The 19,548-nt window shown below is 40.8% G+C and overlaps 1 protein-coding gene across 4 annotated transcripts in view; it reads right to left on the bottom strand.

Moving 5' to 3' along the window:
• Positions 1 to 19,548, bottom strand: part of AGTPBP1 (ATP/GTP binding protein 1) — a 567,598-nt gene that overhangs the window by 371,088 nt on the left and 176,962 nt on the right. For all 4 annotated transcript variants that reach the window (XM_029617286.1, XM_029617267.1, XM_029617279.1 and 1 more), the window contains 2 exons: positions 14,390 to 14,453; positions 14,001 to 14,147 (listed from right to left, as the gene is read on the bottom strand). In XM_029617286.1, the coding sequence (XP_029473146.1) occupies positions 14,001 to 14,147; positions 14,390 to 14,453 (211 nt within the window). The remainder of the gene's footprint in view (positions 1 to 14,000; positions 14,148 to 14,389; positions 14,454 to 19,548) is intronic.

Genomic DNA, 19,548 nt, shown 5'->3' with positions numbered 1-19,548 from the left:
AAGGCAAGTACTCTTTCTGAACAGAAATTACATAAATAGTAAACCTCCCATACCAGAACAGCACCAACTTCCAGCACTCAAACAGTAACCACCTTACCTAAGAAAAGGCAACATTGAAAAAATTACAACAGGCCATAAAACTCCAATACTCCTCCTATTAGGAAAACAGAGCAAGCCAGGCTGCTATAGAGCCCTACACAGAAACTACACGCCAGCAGAAAACCTCACCTCAGTCACATGTGCAGACCCTCACCTAATGAAGAATAGAGAGACGATAAAGCATAAATAGAAACATGCAGACCAAAACTGAACTGGAAACCACAATAAGCCAGAGACTTCATATGCAGTATAAAAAAGGAAAGAGAGAAACATCACCAGGCCTCATAAAACAAATCAAGAAATATAAAATCAATAGCAGTAAACCATACTAACAAAAAACAGATGATTTCAAAATGGCTGATGAATGCAATATCCAATAAATAAAAACTCATATCAAAAATTTCCAGATACCGATAAAATATTTCAAAACAGCAGCCATAAAGATCCAATAGTTAAAAACAAGGATTAAAAAAATGTTCTTCTCTCCATACCTGGAAACGTTTGATTTCCAGGTGCCCTGAGATTGTTGTGAATGGAGGGGAGAGATTGCTTGCAACTTTCTCCTCTCTCTGTCACACAGCATCTCAAACACACACACACATATATACATATGCTCTGTCATTTACATAGGTTCTCAGTCACACACATATACACATGCTCTCTCACTTACATAGGCTTCTCAATCACACAATTACACACATGATCTCTCTTTATACACACAAGCCTCATACACACACATGCTCTCTCTCACTTACACATACAGGTTCTCAATCACACACAGACTCTCCTTCACATAAATGGGTTCTCAATCACACATTTACACACACAGGCTCTCAATCAATCACACATACATGCTGTCTTTCTCACTCACACACACACAGGGTCTCAAACACACATGCTCGCTCCCTCACTCTCCCCCTCCCCTCCACCGGTAGCAACAGCCTCCTCGGCCTCGAGAAAGAAGTCCCAAGTTTTTGTACAAGTAATCAAATGCAAGCCTTCCAACAAAGAGGTCCACAAAATTGGTCCAGCCATTGAAAAAGCTCTCTTGCAGGGTCTCTGCAAGGCATGCCTGTAGCATGGATGGAGTATGTGAGTGAGAGTGTGTGTGTGTATCCATGCTACAGGCACAATTTTGTGGAACTCTTTGTTGAAAGGCTTGTATTTGATTACTTGAACAAAAACTTTCAGGATGATCCTTAGAATGTTTTTACTTAAGCAGACATTCATAGGAATGATGTTAACTAACATATTTGAATGATATGAGAAGGGCATTTGCCATCTGTCTCTTATCTGTTGGTTTGTGGCAAGTGATAATGATTTGTTTTGTTTCAGTATATGTGATGATTATGAACGTTTTATTATGAATGCCGCTTACAGCTGGTATGTAAGTAGCTTATAAAGCCTGTAAATTAGTTAAATAATGATAGTACTGTGATGGTAATGAATACAAAATATTTATTTTAAAGTGTTGTATTCTGCAACTTCCAGCACTGTTGTTCAACGCAGCTTAAACATTCACAATAGAATACACATACACAACACAAAAAAAAAAAAGACTTATTAGTGCCAATGATAACAATACAATATCACAATGGAGCAACTGGCACAAATATGTAGTGTTAGAAGCACCCATGTTCATAAAAATCACAGTATTGCTTTTACCTTGGTCATGTTTTAATCTATTACTTCTAACAGTTTCCCAACATGTCTTAAACATGCTTCTATTAACTCTGTATTAAAGAGGCCTTCTCTCAATCCTTCAAATGTTAATTACAGGCCTATTTCCTCTGTATCTTTTTTAACTAAATACATTGAAACAGTTGTATTGAAGCAACTTATTGAATATCTCAATAACCATGCCATGTTGGATTATCGGTTTTGATTCCGGAAGTACCATAGTACAGAAAGACTACATTTTTTTCCACTCTTGATGTTATATCTATTTGGCACCTCTCTGTAAAAACCAAACTTGGTGTTGGCTATCATATATACATAGGTGATATCCAAATATTTTTCCCTAAGAAGGATGCCTGGCCTGACACATTCAAGTTTGTGTTAGACAAGAAAAAGTCCAAAAGAAATGTTTGGAAGGGATTACATCCCTCACCTGTCAATACACTCAATCCCAACACTAACCAAGCTTCAAATATTAGATCAAAGGACCAGCATACCAGCATGTTGCCAGAAAAAAAAACAGTTATTTAGATATTAATGTATAATTATTGTTCCCATTTAATGTCCATTAACTATAATGTTTATTTTTTATCTATATTTTTCTTCAGTTTTTCTTTACAAATAAAATGGCACTAGTTCATTTTTATTTATTTTTTAAATTTTAGATACTAATTTCCAAAAATGGTTCAATGTGGTTTACAGCAGTACACACATAAAATCTTAAAAAAAAAAAAAAAAAAAGCTTACTTTATTATTCCACTCATTTGATGGGAAAGAAGGTGAAATGTAATCTTACTTATAATTTCCTTTCCTTGAGCCCTAACAGACCTGTCAACTTCTGGGATCCCTCTTTTCACCAGCACGTGGAGGCAGATAACTTCCTTTTTCTTTTTTTCAGCCTGCAACTTGTCAGTAGCCTACTGCCCTTGCTAGAACAACCTACTCAAACACATTTAGGAGACAGAGAGGGAGCAGATTAGTAAGCCAGCAAATCCATCTAATAACTGAATATATGAACTCTCCTCCTCTCTCCCCTTTTCTTTTCGAGATGCCCAAGGAGAAAGCATGCCTGTGCCTGAATGAGTGCACTTCCCCTTGCTCTTGTCTAGTCTCTAAATCTTATTCTATCCCCATTTCTATATTTATTCGTTCATTTATTTATTTATTTTTGCTTGGGTGAACACTTCCTCCATGAGTTCCCACTCAATGGGATCTAATATGTTTCTGCTGAGGTAATCTGCCTGTTACTTGGCCCTTCCGGCTATGTATGCTACTGAAAGGGCCACTAGGTGGGCTTCTGCTCACTACATCAAGGTTTTTGCTTCCTTATGCAATCAAGAACTCCGAGTACCTCCCTGTTTGTTTATATATGCAACTGTTACAGCACTGTCTGAGAATATTCTTACCACTTGAACCCTGAAGACTGGGGCAAAATCTCCTGAAGGCCTCCTTGAATGCCCTGAGTTCCATCTGATTGATCAATCAGGATGCCTCTATCTCCATCCATCTGCCTTGTGCTGTTTGCCTGCCATAATGTGTCCCCATCCTATCTGGCTAGCATTTGTCATCACTGCCCTCAAGACTAACTATTCTAATGGCACTCCTATCCTCATATAGTTGCATTGGATAAAGTACAGAGAAGGGTGACCAAAATGATATGAGGAAAGGCTTAAGAAGTTAGGGATGTTCAACGTGGAGAAGAGACGGCTGAGGAGGAGATATGATAGAGTTCTATAAAACCATGAAAGGTCTTGAATAGGTAAATGTGAAACTTATTTACTCTTTCGGATAATATAAGGACGAGGGGGCACACCATGAAGTTAGAAAATAGCATATGTAAAAACAAATCGGAGAAAATTAATTTTCATTCAACACACAGTCAAGCTCTGGAATTCATTGCCAGAGGATGTGGTTAAGGCAACTGGTATAGCTGGGTTTAAAAAAGGTTTGGATAAGTTCCTAGAGGAGAAGTCATAAACTGCTATTAATCAATAGGGAATAGCCACTGCTTGCTGCAGGCATTAGTAGCATGGATCTATTTAATGTTTGGGTTCTTGCCAGGTACTTGTGACTTGGACTGGCCACTGTGGAGACAGGCTACTGAGCTTATGGACCCTTGCTCAGACCCAGTATGGCATAGCTTATGTTCTGTTCTTATGCTGTATATTGGCATCCAATATCCACCCCCCATAGGCTTCCTTTGGCTCTTCCCAGAACCCTTTGTGGGGACCATCTTGCCAAAAGTACTGACTGAAGGCGGTGCCCAGAGAAATAAGTCTATGGCTGCTATAATTGACCTTAGCACCTGGGGTTGCCATCAGGCCCTTCACCTGGTTCTGTAATTCCCAGGTCTTTTCCTGGGTCATAAAGACTACCCCCTACCATTGTGTTGAATCGTGCCTCCAAATATACTAGAGACTAGGTAGGCTCCAAGTAGCTCTTGTTTTCATTCACTACCCACCCAAATCTCTCTAGTAGCTGTCTGACTTTCACTGTCGACTGGCTGCTTTCCTGTTATGATCTGGTCCTGACTATCCAGTCTACCAGATATGGGTGGACCAAAATTCCTTGTTTCCTCAGAAATGCTACCACCACTGCCATTATCTTGGTAAATTTGTGTGGTGCTATTGCCAAACCAAATGGTAATGCCTTGAATTGAAAATGGTTGCCTAATACTGCAAACTTTAAATATTTCTGTTGGACTTCCCTTATCATAAGAACATAAGAACATAAGAAAATGCCATACTGGGTCAGACCAAGGGTCCATCAAGCCCAGCATCCTGTTTCCAACAGTGGCCAATCCAGGCCATAAGAACCTGGCAAGTACCGAAATACTAAGTCTATTCCATGTAACCATTGCTAATGGCAGTGGCTATTCTCTAAGTGAACTTAATAGCAGGTAATGGACTTCTCCTCCAAGAACTTATCCAATCCTTTTTTAAACACAGCTATACTAACAGCACGAACCACATTCTCTGGCAACAAATTCCAGAGTTTAATTGTGCGTTGAGTAAAAAAGAACTTTCTCCGATTAGTTTTAAATGTGCCCCATGCTAACTTCATGGAGTGTCCCCTAGTCCTTCTACTATCCGAAAGAGTAAATAACCGATTCACATCTACCCGTTCTAGACCTCTCATGATTTTAAACACCTCTATCATATCCCCCCTCAGTCGTCTCTTCTCCAAGCTGAAAAGTCCTAACCTCTTTAGTCTTTCCTCATAGGGGAGTTGTTCCATTCCCCTTATTTTGGTAGCCCTTCTCTGTACCTTCTCCATCGCAATTATATCTTTTTTGAGATGCGGCGACCAGAATTGTACACAGTATTCAAGGTGCGGTCTCACCATGGAGCGATACAGAGGCATTATGACATTTTCCGTTTTATTCATCATTCCTTTTCTAATAATTCCCAACATTCTGTTTGCTTTTTTGACTGCCGCAGCACACTGAACCGACGATTTCAATGTGTTATCCACTATGACACCTAGATCTCTTTCTTGGGTTGTAGCACCTAATATGGAACCCAACATCGTGTAATTATAGCATGGGTTATTTTTCCCTATATGCATCACCTAGCACTTATCCACATTAAATTTCATCTGCCATTTGGATGCCCAATTTTCCAGTCTCACAAGGTCTTCCTGCAATTTATCACAATCTGCTTGTGATTTAACTACTCTGAACAATTTTGTGTCATCTGCAAATTTGATTATCTCACTCGTCGTATTTCTTTCCAGATCATTTATAAATATATTGAACAGTAAGGGTCCCAATACAGATCCCTGAGGCACTCCACTGTCCACTCCCTTCCACTGAGAAAATTGCCCATTTAATCCTACTCTCTGTTTCCTGTCTTTTAGCCAGTTTGCAATCCACGAAAGGACATCGCCACCTATCCCATGACTTTTTACTTTTCCTAGAAGCCTCTCATGAGGAACTTTGTCAAACGCCTTCTGAAAATCCAAGTATACTATATCTACGGTTCACCTTTATCCACATGTTTATTAACTCCTTCAAAAAAGTGAAGCAGATTTGTGAGGCAAGACTTGCCCTGGGTAAAGCCATGCTGACTTTGTTCCATTAAACCATGTCTTTCTATATGTTCTGTGATTTTGATGTTTAGAACACTTTCCACTATTTTTCCTGGCACTGAAGTCAAGCTAACCGGTCTGTAGTTTCCCGGATCGCCCCTGGAGCCCTTTTTAAATATTGGGGTTACATTTGCTATCCTCCAGTCTTCAGGTACAATGGATGATTTTAATGATAAGTTACAAATTTTTACTAATAGGTCTGAAATTTCATATTTTTTAGTTCCTTCAGAACTCTGGGGTGTATACCATCCGGTCCAGGTGATTTACTACTCTTCAGTTTGTCAATCAGGCCTACCACATCTTCTAGGTTCACCGAGATTTGATTCAGTCCATCTGAATCATTACCCATGAAAACCTTCTCCATTACGGGTACCTCCCCAACATCCTCTTCAGTAAACACCGAAGCAAAGAAATCATTTAATCTTTCCGTGATGGCCTTATCTTCTCTAAGTGCCCCTTTAACCCCTCGATCATCTAACGGTCCAACTGACTCCCTCACAGGCTTTCTGCTTCGGATATATTTTAAAAAGTTTTTACTGTGAGTTTTTGCCTCTACAGCCAACTTCTTTTCAAATTCTCTCTTAGCCTGTCTTATCAATGTCTTACATTTAACTTGCCAATGTTTATGCTTTATCCTATTTTCTTCTGTTGGATCCTTCTTCCAATTTTTGAATGAAGATCTTTTGGCTAAAATAGCTTCTTTCACCTCCCCTTTTAACCATGCCGGTAATCGTTTTGCCTTCTTTCCACCTTTCTTAATGTGTGGAATACATCTGGACTGTGCTTCTAGAATGGTATTTTTTAACAATGACCACGCCTCTTGGACATTTTTTACTTTTGTAGCTGCTCCTTTCAGTTTTTTTCTAACAATTTTTCTCATTTTATCAAAGTTTCCCTTTTGAAAGTTTAGCACGAGAGCCTTGGATTTGCACACTGTTCCTTTTCCAGTCATTAAATCAAATTTGATCATATTATGATCACTATTGCCAAGCGGCCCCGCCACCGTTACCTCTCTCACCAAGTCCTGTGCTCCACTGAGAATTAGATCTAAAATTGCTCCCTCTCTCGTCGGTTCCTGAACCAATTGCTCCATAAAGCTATCATTTATTCCATCCAGGAACGTTATCTCTCTAGCGTGACCCGATGATACATTTACCCAGTCTATATTGGGGTAATTGAAGTCTCCCATTATTACTGCACTACCAATTTGGTTAGCTTCCCTAATTTCTCTTAGCATTTCACTGTCCATCTCACCATCTTGACCAGGTAGATGGTAGTATACCCCTATCACTGTAGTCTTCCCTGATACACAAGGGATTTCTACCCATAAAGATTCAATATTGTATTTAGTCTCATGCAGGATGTTTATCCTGTTGGACTCTATGCCATCCCGGACATAAAGCGCCACACCTCCTCCCGACTGCTCCTCTCTGTCATTGTGATATAATTTGTACCCCGGTATAGCACTGTCCCATTGGTTATCCTCTTTCCACCATGTCTCTGAGATGCCAATTAAGTCTATGTCATCATTTACTGCTATACATTCTAATTCTCCCATCTTACTTCTTAGACTTCTGGCATTAGCATGCAAACATTTCAAAGTTTGTTTTTTGTTTGTATTTTTATTCTGCTTTTTAATTGATAGGGATAAGTTAGAATTTTTTAGCTCAGGTGAGTTTTTAGTTACAGGCACTTGGACTACTTTTCTAATTATTGGAACCTCACTGTCGGGATGCCCTAATTCTAATGCATCATTAGTATCCTTTAAAGATACATCTCTCCGAACCATGCGCTGCTGAGCGACTGTCGGCTTTCCCCTTTGTTCTAGTTTAAAAGCTGCTCTATCTCCTTTTTAAAGGTTAGCGCCAGCAGTCTGGTTCCACCCTGGTTAAGGTGGAGCCCATCCCTTCGGAAGAGACTCCCCCTTCCCCAAAAGGTTCCCCAGTTCCTAACAAAACTGAATCCCTCTTCCTTGCACCATCGTCTCATCCACGCATTGAGACTCCGGAGCTCTGCCTGCCTCTGGTGACCTGCGTGTGGAACAGGCAGCATTTCAGAGAATGCTACCCTGGAGGTTCTGGATTTAATCTTTCTACCTAAGAGCCTAAATTTGGCTTCCAGAACCTCCCTCCCACATTTTCCTATGTCGTTGGTGCCCACGTGTACCACGACAGCCGGCTCCTCCCCAGCACTGTCTAAAATCCTATCTAGGTGACGCGTGAGGTCCGCCACCTTCGCACCAGGTAGGCATGTTACCAGGCGATCCTCACGCCCACCCGCCACCCAGCTATCTACATTCCTAATAATCGAATCACCAACTATGACGGCCGACCTAACCCTTCCCTCCTGGGCAGTAGGCCCTGGGGAGATATCCTCAGTGCGAAAGGACAATGCATCACCTAGAGAGCAGGTCCTTGCTACAGGATCCTTTCCTGCTACACCTGGTTGGTGCTCTCCCATTATGAGACCTTCTTCCTCCAAGGCAGCACCAGGGCTGCCAGTCTGAAGTCTAACTTTAGTTAGTCAGCCTGAGTGACTCACAGCTCCCTTGATAAACAAATGTTGTTCCCTATTCAAACCTAATCACACTACCTCAACACCTTTCCAAGGTGAGTAACTGAGCTGAACTATTCAACTTTTTTACTTTGGTATATACTGCTCCTAGCTTATTTCTAGCTTCTGGCTACTTTTTTGTGGGGGGGGGGGGGGGGGAGGGTTTGTGGGTTTTTTTTTTGTTTTTCAATACAATGCACTCAGTTATTATTAAATAAAACACTTAGCTCTTTAAAAGTCTGGAGGACACTTTAATAGTCAGGCAGACTTTTAAAAAATAAACATACTACCTACTGCTACCTTATTGACTGACTAAATACAAACAGTCTAACTTGTTTATTCACTGCCAACCTACTGCTACCTTTTTGACTGACTAAAAATACAAACAGTCTAACTTGTGTATTCACTGCCTACCTACTGCTACCTTATTGACTATTTAAAAATGCAAACAGTCTAACTTGTTTATTCACTGCCTGACTATTAAAGGCACAAACACACAAACACACTAAATAATATTCCCAAAGTTAACTTTGCCCCAATACTTTTAAAAAAGTCAATGTCAATGTCCCAAGCAAAAACTTACTGATTCCTTTCAGCCACCAGCAAGGTGATCCTCTCCTCTCAGTGTTTCCACTGGAATGTGTAAATACAATTCTGACAGATCTAGGGATGTGAGAAACTCTCCTTTTCTTACAGACCCTATTACTGGTTTCAAGGTTTCCATTTTGAAGCTGGGAATTTTTAAGGTGTGTTTGCTTTTTTTTTAGATCCAACACTGGACAAGAGGGAATAACATAACCTCCCCCTTTTGTATTATAGTTCTTAATAGGCACAACCTTTCTAAAGTTGATTAAATCAGCACTTTTTTTTGCATGTGATCCTCCTGGGGAAACCAGAAATGAATCTGGGATGGTGAGGCCAATTCCAGAACATACCTCTTTCTGGGTGATCTCTAAGCCCCACCTGTCCCTGGTAATGTGGACCCAACTCTTCGTAGAACCTTGATAGGCACCCTTGTCTGTACACACCAGCCTGCTACATAAGGAATGGATCGTCTTCCACGTTATTGCCAGAGCCATCCACCCAAATGTGCAGCCACCTACAAACTGGATTGAAGAGTGGGTCCCCACAACATCAGCTGCCCCCTCTCTGACTCCCTTCTCCTCTGGGGGCTCTAGCTTAAACCCTTTCTGAATTCCCCAAAAGGTACATCTCCCTTGGCCTCTTCCCTGCCGAAAGGGTCTTGGGGTATTACACTGCCTGTAATCTCCAGCACTCCATCTACAGCTTCTAAAAGAGCTTCTATTCCAGTCCTCTAGGAGTCTTTGAACCTTCAACTCTCCCAGGTCTTTCATTAGTTTGTCTAGGGTTTCACCAAACAATAACTGACCCTTAAAGAGCGCTTTAGTTACCCGAGCTTTTAATGGGGCATCTGCAGACCAATTTCTCAACCACAAATATCTTCTGTCCATCACCCCCATTGCTACCTGTTTTGCCGAGGCTCTTATCAAGTCATATAAGGTATCCGCTACAAAGGCTGCCTCTGCCTCTTTCTGAGCTGTAGCAAAAAAGCTATCCCCCACTACACTGGCCTCGTCTTGCCATTTCTGGATCCATCTTATTAAGGTCCTAGCCACATAACCTCCACAGATTGCTGCTCGCAGGGAGAGGTTTGCCACCCCAAAGGATCTTTTTAGGAAGTAGTCTATTTTCCAATCCTGTGTGTCCTTGGGGGCCATGCCCCCTTCTATAGGAATAATGGTTCTCATTGAGACCACTGCTATCGGGGCATCTGCTCTGGGCAACTTAAAAAACTGCTTCACTTCCTCCTGATACAGTGGATACAGATTACACATAGTGGGCCAGATTTTCAAAGGGATATGCGTGTACCCCCCGAAAACCTGGCCCAAACACCCCCTGCGCACGCCAAGCCTATATTGCATAGGCTTCCGGTGCGCGCAAAGCCCCAGGATGCGCGTAAGTCCCGGGGCTTTCCTGGGGGGGGGAGGGGGGTGTCAGGGGGGCATGATGCGACCGGCGTGTCATCCGGGGACGGCGCCGCGGACGTGATTTCGGCCCAGGGGCGTGGCCACGGACTCCGGACCAGCCCCCAGACTGGAACATGGCACGCGGCAGCCGGCCCGGCGCATGCAAAGTTACGCCTGCCTCGAGCAGGTGTAACTTTCACGACAGAGGTGGGGGGGGGGGGGGGAGGCAGAAGGAAAGTTCCCTCCGAGGCTGCTCCGATTTCGCAGCGGCCTCGGAGGGAACGGAGGAAGACTGCGCCGCGCACGCAGGCTGCCGACCCCGGATTTTAATGGATACGCGCGGCTACGCACGTATCTATTGAAATTCCGCGTACTCTTGTTCTCGCCTGGTGCGCGAACAAAAGTACGCGTTTGCGCAAGTTTATGAAATCTACCCCAGTATGTTTAGCCTTTAACTGTGTATCTGGGGTATCCCATTCCAAATGTATCATATCTTTAATACCTTGATGTAGGAAGAATGCCTTGGTCTGCTTTTTTATGCCTTTAAGAATGGGGCCTCCCCTTCTCTTAACCATCTTGTCTTCCTCCCCCAGCTCCAGGGATGACACCACTTGCTGGATGAGAAGGCCCAGTCCCTATCTCCTAAGCAATCTTACTGACGTGTCCTTGCCTTCCCCCACCTCCTCTTCCTCTCCTGACTCCAGAGGGTCACTCTCCTCTACTGGAAAGAAAGCTGGGGGCCTTTGAGCCCCTAATCTTTGGGCTTTCTTTGCATCTACCCCTCCCCCAGACGACGACGACTTCACTTCATATCACCACCTTGCATTTCACAGTATGCCTTGTGTTTTAATAGAATGAATTCACAGGAGAATTCATTTTCATGTTCCTCCTCCTCTGGGTTGCTGCTAAGGTGATCTCTTCTACTTGGTCCTGCTCCATAGGCTCCCCCCTTCCCCAGCTGTCTCTCTGTGCAGGCATAAGCTTCTCTCCCTGGAGCATTTCACATGCATCTGTGTCTTTCTGCTGCCCCCACCTCCAGGTTCGCTGCTCCTACTTAAGCCGTTTTCTTTGACGGGCGCGGTGCCTCACACCTGCGGCAGTTAAGAGTTCATTGTGGTGCTCTGCTTGCCATGGCCGCACTGGGGAAATTTCCCTCTCTGATCTGCCATCCCACAGATGCGCTCCTCCAGGGTTCAGAATTATTTCTCCTCTGCATCCCCTTACAATATCCTGCTCAGACTGAGCTCCCCCTGGAATCTGTGGGGGAAAGAGGAACTTTGAACCAGCCTAAGGTCTGGATTTTAGCGAGGACCCACATATGTCTGCTGACCTTTTGCTCTGTTCAAAAACTTTTTTTTTTTTTTGGTCATCTCTGCTAATCCACGAAAACCTTCCACCACCGGAGGCAGAGGACTACTGACGAACTGCAGGCTATCCCAGAAGATATAAAAGCAAGGAAAAAAAAAAAGATGGTGAAAAGAGGGATCCCAGATGTTCTGACTGGTCTGCAGGACATAAAGGAAAATAAAACAAGAACGTCAAGTGAGTGGAACAACAAAGCTAACTAGTGCCATTTTATTTGCAAAGAAAAATTGAAGAAAAATATAGATCAAAAATAATTAATACAGCTAATGGACATTAAATGGGAATGATTATACATTAATAGCTAAATAGCCTTTTTTTTTCTGGCAACATGGTATAGTATGATGGTCCTTTGATCAAATCTTTGAAACTTGGTTGGCAATGGGAATGTGTGTATTAATACATTAAAGTTTGTGTCACATTGTTTTGCAGAGATTAAGACATGGATGCAGTTAAACAAATTAGTCCTAAACAAAAGACAGACTATTATCGTTAGCAGGTTTGCAAGACCCGATTTTCATACTGAAATCTCTCAACAAATATGTGATCCAAATCTTTACAAACTGAAAAACATAGGTGTAATATCTGAAACAGATCTGTTCTTTCATTCCCAAGAAAGAAATGTAGTTTAGAATTTCTTTTACGAACTAAGGTTTGTTTGTAAGCTGAAGCCTTGTCATCCATCGATTTTCACACTGTGTTTCAGTCCTTTGCATTATCAGGGCTGGACTATTGTAATGTTTATATTGGGATTCCTGACATTTTAATACAATCATTACAAACTATACAGAATTCAGCAACTTACCTCCTTACTGGGAAGTGTCCTTGGGACCATATAAATTCAGTCCTGAAGTCTTCTACATTGGCTTCCAATTACACAGAAGATACAAATCAAAGTTGTCATAGTCCACAAAGTTCCTTTGAGGCGATGGCCCGTCGCCTGTCTCAAGGGTTATATAAACTCTAAGAACTTATGAGAGGATCTCATTATGGCGGCCATGCTCAAACAGAATGTGTGCGCCATAATGAGATCCTGCCCTAAGTTGGTACAGTTTATGTAACCCTTGAGACAGGCGGTCGCCAAAACACTGGCCAATGTCATGGTGTACTACATAAATCTATGAGATAAGTGCTAATACTATCTTTGGCCTACATAAATTTATGCGATATGTCCTGCTCAGTGTTTACTTCTGCTTCCCAGCTTTTGATCCAACAGATATGCATTGCAGCTCGCATTGAAGTGGCATGCTCTTGGAAACAGAAGACTGCTCCGCCATTTACAAAGCTATTGACTAGACTGGACACAGTTTGTACCATGAGTAGACTAACTGCCATTAAGCAACATACTCTCAGGAAATTCAAATCCATTTGGGGGTCCCTATTTGCTTTTGAGGAAACTTATTTTCCACTGATTTTATATCTATCCATATTTTTCTTTAGGCTTTAGTTTGTCGTATGTTATCCTATAAATCCTGTTTGCCAGGATGGGAAGAAGGAGGGGGTGGGGATTATTACTGTAAAATCATTGTTGTCATTGCTTGACTGTTACCTTGTGATTTGTTTTCTCTTTTTACCTTTTTATAGTGTTTTTCTCTTTTATTGACAATAAAATTGTTTATTCAAAAAAATGTATGAGATAAGTGCTAATACTATTTTTTTTGCAACATAAATTTATGAGATAAGGGCTAATACTATTTTTGAAAGGTTTTTAACGCTATAGTTTGATAAAAACATTAACTAGTAAAAAATTAGGAATTGAGGCAACTGAACTGGTGAATGATAGAACCATAGCGCTGGTCTCAGACTGCTTGCGGCCCATTGTGCAGTGGGAGTCAGCAGATTACATCTTTGCGCACTGTTTTCTGATACCGGTTTCAGTATGTTTAGGTATTGTGTTTATTTGTTGGCATTTTTTGTATGAGCGATATAATTCCTCTCCCCTTTTTTGATTACAGGACATTATCTACAAAATCATTTCACGACATAGGAAACAAAGGTTAGAAACTATTTCCAGTTGGAAAACAATATTAATCTGTTTCTCACATAAATTGTGACATAACGTGATGGACAAGTAAAGCTGCAATTTTTTGTATAATAAATGCAACAGAGTACTTAACTATGGCTGCTACAGGCAAGCCATGTAACAAGTGCTCTGCTTAAATTTGTGGCTTTATTAGCAATACCACTATATTATGCAGTAATATTTTATCTGGAAACATATAGATTTGTTACCTTTTGATCCAATTTTTGCAAGAAGAACATGAAGCTGAGTATATATCTCCTCATTTGGTGAGGGGTCCTTGCTGACATTTAAAAGTAACTGCAACAGAACTGGTGTTCCTCCCTTGGACACCAACACACTTGTTCTCCGACCCCCACCTGGAAATAAAAAATTTTAGAAAGGGACTCAAACAAAAAAGCAGCAGAATATGCACAGTAATATTTTTAGAAAAAAAAAAAAACACATCTGTATTTCTCTCTTATCGTTAACACAGCATGCTGTCTCTATAAAATAGATCAAGTGCCTGTATTGGGCAAATGTCTTTACAATCCCTAGAAGTGTGTGGAGGTATAAAACAAAAGTTACTATAGCGAAGATCAATTTGATGAAACTAGCTTACCAGCTGACACCAGTTCAATGAGAATATTTATGATATTTAGTACAGTCTGAACATCCCTTGAATTCTGAAATAAAGCAGAATAAAGTTTGTCAACCTGCAGTGAATTAATGTTCAGGACAGTGCTGCACTGTATGTTTACCATGTGCTTCTGAAGCAAGGCTGAACAGAGCAGGAAGATCCCAGGGCAAAACAAACGTTTTAACTTTACTAACCATAATAAATAAAAAACTGAAAGGGAGGAAAAAAAAAACTTGGAAAGAATGTGTTGCAGCATAGAAATTACAGAAACAGACCAAGTCCTGGCTCCGACTGCTAAAGGACATCGTCTAGCAGCTGACCTAGAGACACTTTTGCAAACATATGCATGATGGCAATCATCAGCATGCAAACACTGACACACAAAACATTTTATTTTGATTTAAGATGATTTGCCGGGGGTGGGGAGGAACCTTGCTTCCATATTTCATTCATTATTTGAGAAGGTACAGAAACCGAGATGTAACAAACAAATAACAGAATATTGTATATTTAGAAAACCTTAAGATAGGTCACACTTCTAACTGGTTCAGAGGAGAAGGAATGTGTTTTCACTGGAAACCACAACCAACATTTGTTGTTTCCTGTCATTGTCAAAATGATATCACAGGACAAAAATCAAAATTTTTGTTTCATTTTAGCACACACTACAACATGTACACTATTTAAAAATGAAACAAAAAAACAAATGAATTTAGCGTTTGTTTTCTCTGCATACCTCTGCAGAGAAGTAGACATGACTGGTGTCTTTTTGTAGGTCAATAGTACAGTGGCAAAAGTCCCAGATAGTCTAGTGGTTCACGGCTCCCTCAGGGACCAATGCTACTCTACTGTACATATCAGTTAGTCCATTTTTTACCATATGTAGACTATATGATACCAAATATGGACCAACAGGCTTATAAAAGAAAAATAGGGATACTTATATTGAAAAGTGGGATCGCGTAATATAATTCAAGGAAAACCATTCCCCCTGCTGGCTTATCCATATAAACTGCCGTAAGGACAGGAACACAGTAACTGGTGCTGACCCAATGTCCTCCGTGGCATGTAAACCTTTTGTCCCCAATTGGCTAGATCATACTGCCCCATACAAATGAGCTTACCTCGAAGAACTACGCGGTGAAGAATATTTTGTGCTTTCAGCATATATGATGTCAGACAACTATCTGAAGTACATTCAGGAGCATTTCAGTTACCAAAATATAAATATGACATAAATATTTTTATAGCAGCTATCTTTCAAATTGGATCTCAGTGCAGTTTGTATTTTAAAACTTCAAAATCATATACACAGCCAATCTGACACACTGACAGTAGACAGCTGATGCTGTTCCTCTATGGCTACAAATAGGTCTGGATTGCTTCTTTACATTTATTAAAATTTATAAACTGCCTAATACTTAAAAATGCCTAGGCGGTGAACAAAATAACATGCACAGATTAACTAACAAACAAGAAATAAAACAATGTACAATTAAAATAAAAAAAATTAAAATGTTACAATGATGCATAAAATAAAAATATTAAATTAATGCAGTTGATAAACACAAGAATTAGATGATAAAAGCAAATTTAACAATAAGCTTACTTAAATAAAAAGGTCTTAATGTATTTTCTGAATTGAGTAAGTTAATCACATAGTCTGATTTCTATTGGAAACAAATTCCATAGTGTTGGTGCTGCGACAGAGAAAGCGCACTCACGAGTGATGTGGAGTTTTGCAAATTTTGGTGATGGAATTTCCAATAAGCCTGTTTGCGAAGAACGAAGTAGTCTAGTTGGTTGATAGAATTTAAGAATCGCATTTGCCTAATGACATTTTGATCATTACGGATTTTGTGTCAGTTTGAGTCAGTTTCTCAGCCTTTTGGCTAAGATTCACATGTAGGGTCTGGGCTATGAGTTAAATGTCAGTCCCCTTTTCTTGGCCTTTTGACTGAGATTGAGAATTTGTACAATTTGCAGAGCTTAAAACCCTTGTTAATCAAAGAATTTGTTTTAAATGTGCTACTTGCTAACTTCATGGAGTGCCCTCTAGTCCTTCTATTATCTGAAAGAGTAAATAGCCGATTCACATTTACCCGTTCTAGACCTCTCATGATTTTATAAACCTCTATCATATCCCCCCCTCAGGCATCTCTTCTCCAAGCTGAACAGCCCAAGCCTCTTTAGCCTTTTCTCATAGGGGAACCATTCCATCCCCTTTATCATTTTGGTCACCCTTCTCTGTACTTTCTCCAGTGCAACTGTATCTTTTGTGAGATGCAGCAACCAGAACTGTACATAGTACTCAAGATGTGGTCTCACCATGGAGGTATACAGAGGTATTATGACATTTTCTGTTTTATTCACCATTCTCTTCCTAATAATTCCTAAAACTATTTGCTTTTTTGGCTGCCGCAGTACACTGAGTATACCTCCCTTGTTAAGAAGGTGCCATAAAAAAGGAATTGTCCCCAAAAAAGCATGCTGACAGGTATCCATTAATCTAATTTCCTTTACATACCCTGGTACAGGGGAAGACAACACCAATCCTTGAGTACCATTAACAAGTCTTATTTTCAGAATATCAATAATATGCATGAGGAATATTTGCATGCACTGTCTCCATCATATGCATATATATCTCATACATATTCATTGTGGATATCCTGAAAACCAGACCTGTCATGGGCACAACTGAACCAGAGTTGCCTGCATCTGCCCTAGAAGGTGCATATCATATCAGATCAGCTTTTTTTAGTTCAAATATTTACATTCTCATTTAAATAATACAAAAAATGTATAACAATAAGAAACATAAGAACATAAGAATCAGATGCTGGGTCCAAACAATATCCATTGAGCCCAGCATCCTATCTCCAATAGTGGCCAATCTAGGCAGATCCTATAAAATAGATATAATTCCTGTTATATTACTCTCATGAACAGCATTAGCTTTCTTTAGTCCACCTGGCTAATAATGTATTATGGACATTTCCTCCAGGAATTTGTCCAAACCTCTATGCTAGTCGCCTGCTTTGGCGTAGCTCCACCCAAGAATACCTAAAGACCAACAGTACTAGCTGCTTTCTCAGTTTCCACAAATCACAGAGCTCTCTGTCAAAGATTCTCTGACCCATATCTCCAGGGCCAAGAGTTCAACACCCCTCATAGGCTTTACACCCCACCAGAGTAGTCCTCGCACCAGGTCATGCGTTCCCCCGAGGACTGGATCTAAAAGAGTTGTCCCTCTTGCTCCATGAAGCAGTCATTTACAGCCACTAGAAACTTAAGGGCGAATTTTAAAAGCCCTACATGTGGAAAATCTGGGAGATACGAGCATGACTGGGATACGCACAGATTTTAAAAGGTCTGCAGCCATGCGCTTATCTCCCAGTGCAAGCATTAGAAAGCATTTCGCAAAAAGGGGCAGGCCGGGCCAGAACCATTAAGTCAGAGTCACGCACAAGTGCACGCCAGGATCCCACGACCGCAGAAGTTGCTGCTGCAATGGACTGCGGGTAAGTAGTAAAATAAAAAAATTTAGGGTAGTCAGCGGGGTTTTGGGAAGTCCGCTCCTTTACAGTGGCGAACTGGAAGGGAACAGGGAAATAGGCCCTAATGTGTTGCCACGTGCATCTACTAAAATCCCCCCACTTACACGCACGGGTAGCAGATTTTCTAACGTGTGCACATCAGTTTGAAAGTTACTGTCTTAACCTATCTAGCATGTCCTGATGAGAAATTAGCCCAGTCAATACCAGGGTAATTGAAATCTCCCATGATTGTGTTGCCAAATTTATTAGCTTTTTTCAATTTGCTAGAACTTCACGGTCTGTTTCTTCATTTGGCCACTGCTATCCATAAGGATTCCACATGCATTAGGATTCCTGCAGGATTTTTATCACACTTGACTGTATTCCATCTTTTACATATAGTGCCATCCCTCCACCAAAGCCTTATCAGGTCAATATGATTGATACCATTGTATCAGCGTCCCATTGGTTATATTTCCACCATCGTCTCTGAAATGCCTATAATGTCTATATCATTGTATAATGCCATACTTCTAACTCACCAATCTTACTATTCAGACTTTGGCATTCACAGACATTTTGAAGTATGATTTTTGTTTGTACTTCCATTTCCCTTTGTATTCACAACCTGCTTGTTAGCAAATGATACAGGCAGTTTAGAGTCATTCACTTCTGGGTTCTCCGTCTACATCCATTTAAGCTACATCAGCCTTAAAAACAATCTAACTTCCCTTTTTTGTAAGTATCTTTGGAAGATAAATCCCTCCAAACAATGTGCTTCTGAGTGACTGTCAGATTTCCCTCAAAGTCCAGTTTAAAGCTTAGAAAAAGAAACATGACGGCAGAAAAAGACCATAAGGCCCATCCAATTAATTTAGCATTATAATTCTCATCACTTCCTTAGAGATCCCCTTGTATTTATCCCATGTTTCCTTGAATTCAGATACTGTTTTTGACTCCACCACTTCCACTGGGAGGCTGTTTCATGCATCCACCACCCACTCTATAAAGCAATATTTCCTAAGATTACTCCTGAGTCTACCCACATTCAACCTCATCTCATGGCCCCTTGTTCTATTTATTTATTTATTTAACAATTTTCTATACCGACCTTCATGGTAATAACCATATCAAATCGGTTTACACAAAACAGGGAGGAACTTTATGGTTCACCTCCTGTGCATGGAAACCTTTGAGATATTTGAATGTCTCTATCATATTTCTCCTAACTCGCCTTTCCTCTATGACATACATATTTAGATCTTCAAGTCTATCCCCATATGCTGGAGAACGACACCACTGATCATTTTAGTAGCCACCCTCTGGACAGACTTCATCCTATTTATATCCTTTGGTGGGAGCGGTCTCCAGAATTGTACACAGTATTCCCAGTGAGGTCTCACCAGGGATCTATAAAGGGGCAATATTGCCTCCCATTATCTGCTGACCTTCCTCTCCCTATGCAACCAAGCATCTTTCTGACTTTCACTGTTGCTTTATCCACTTGTTTGGCCACCTTAAAATCATCAGATACAGTTACCCACAGATCCTGCTCTTCTTTTGTGCTTATAAGAATTTCACCTCCAATACTGTATGTTTCCC

Source organism: Rhinatrema bivittatum, chromosome 1 (assembly GCF_901001135.1).
Source record: "Rhinatrema bivittatum chromosome 1, aRhiBiv1.1, whole genome shotgun sequence".
Taxonomy (NCBI): domain Eukaryota; kingdom Metazoa; phylum Chordata; class Amphibia; order Gymnophiona; family Rhinatrematidae; genus Rhinatrema; species Rhinatrema bivittatum.
Note: the sequence above shows the minus strand (reverse complement) of the source record. Positions and strands in the feature narration are given on the sequence as shown.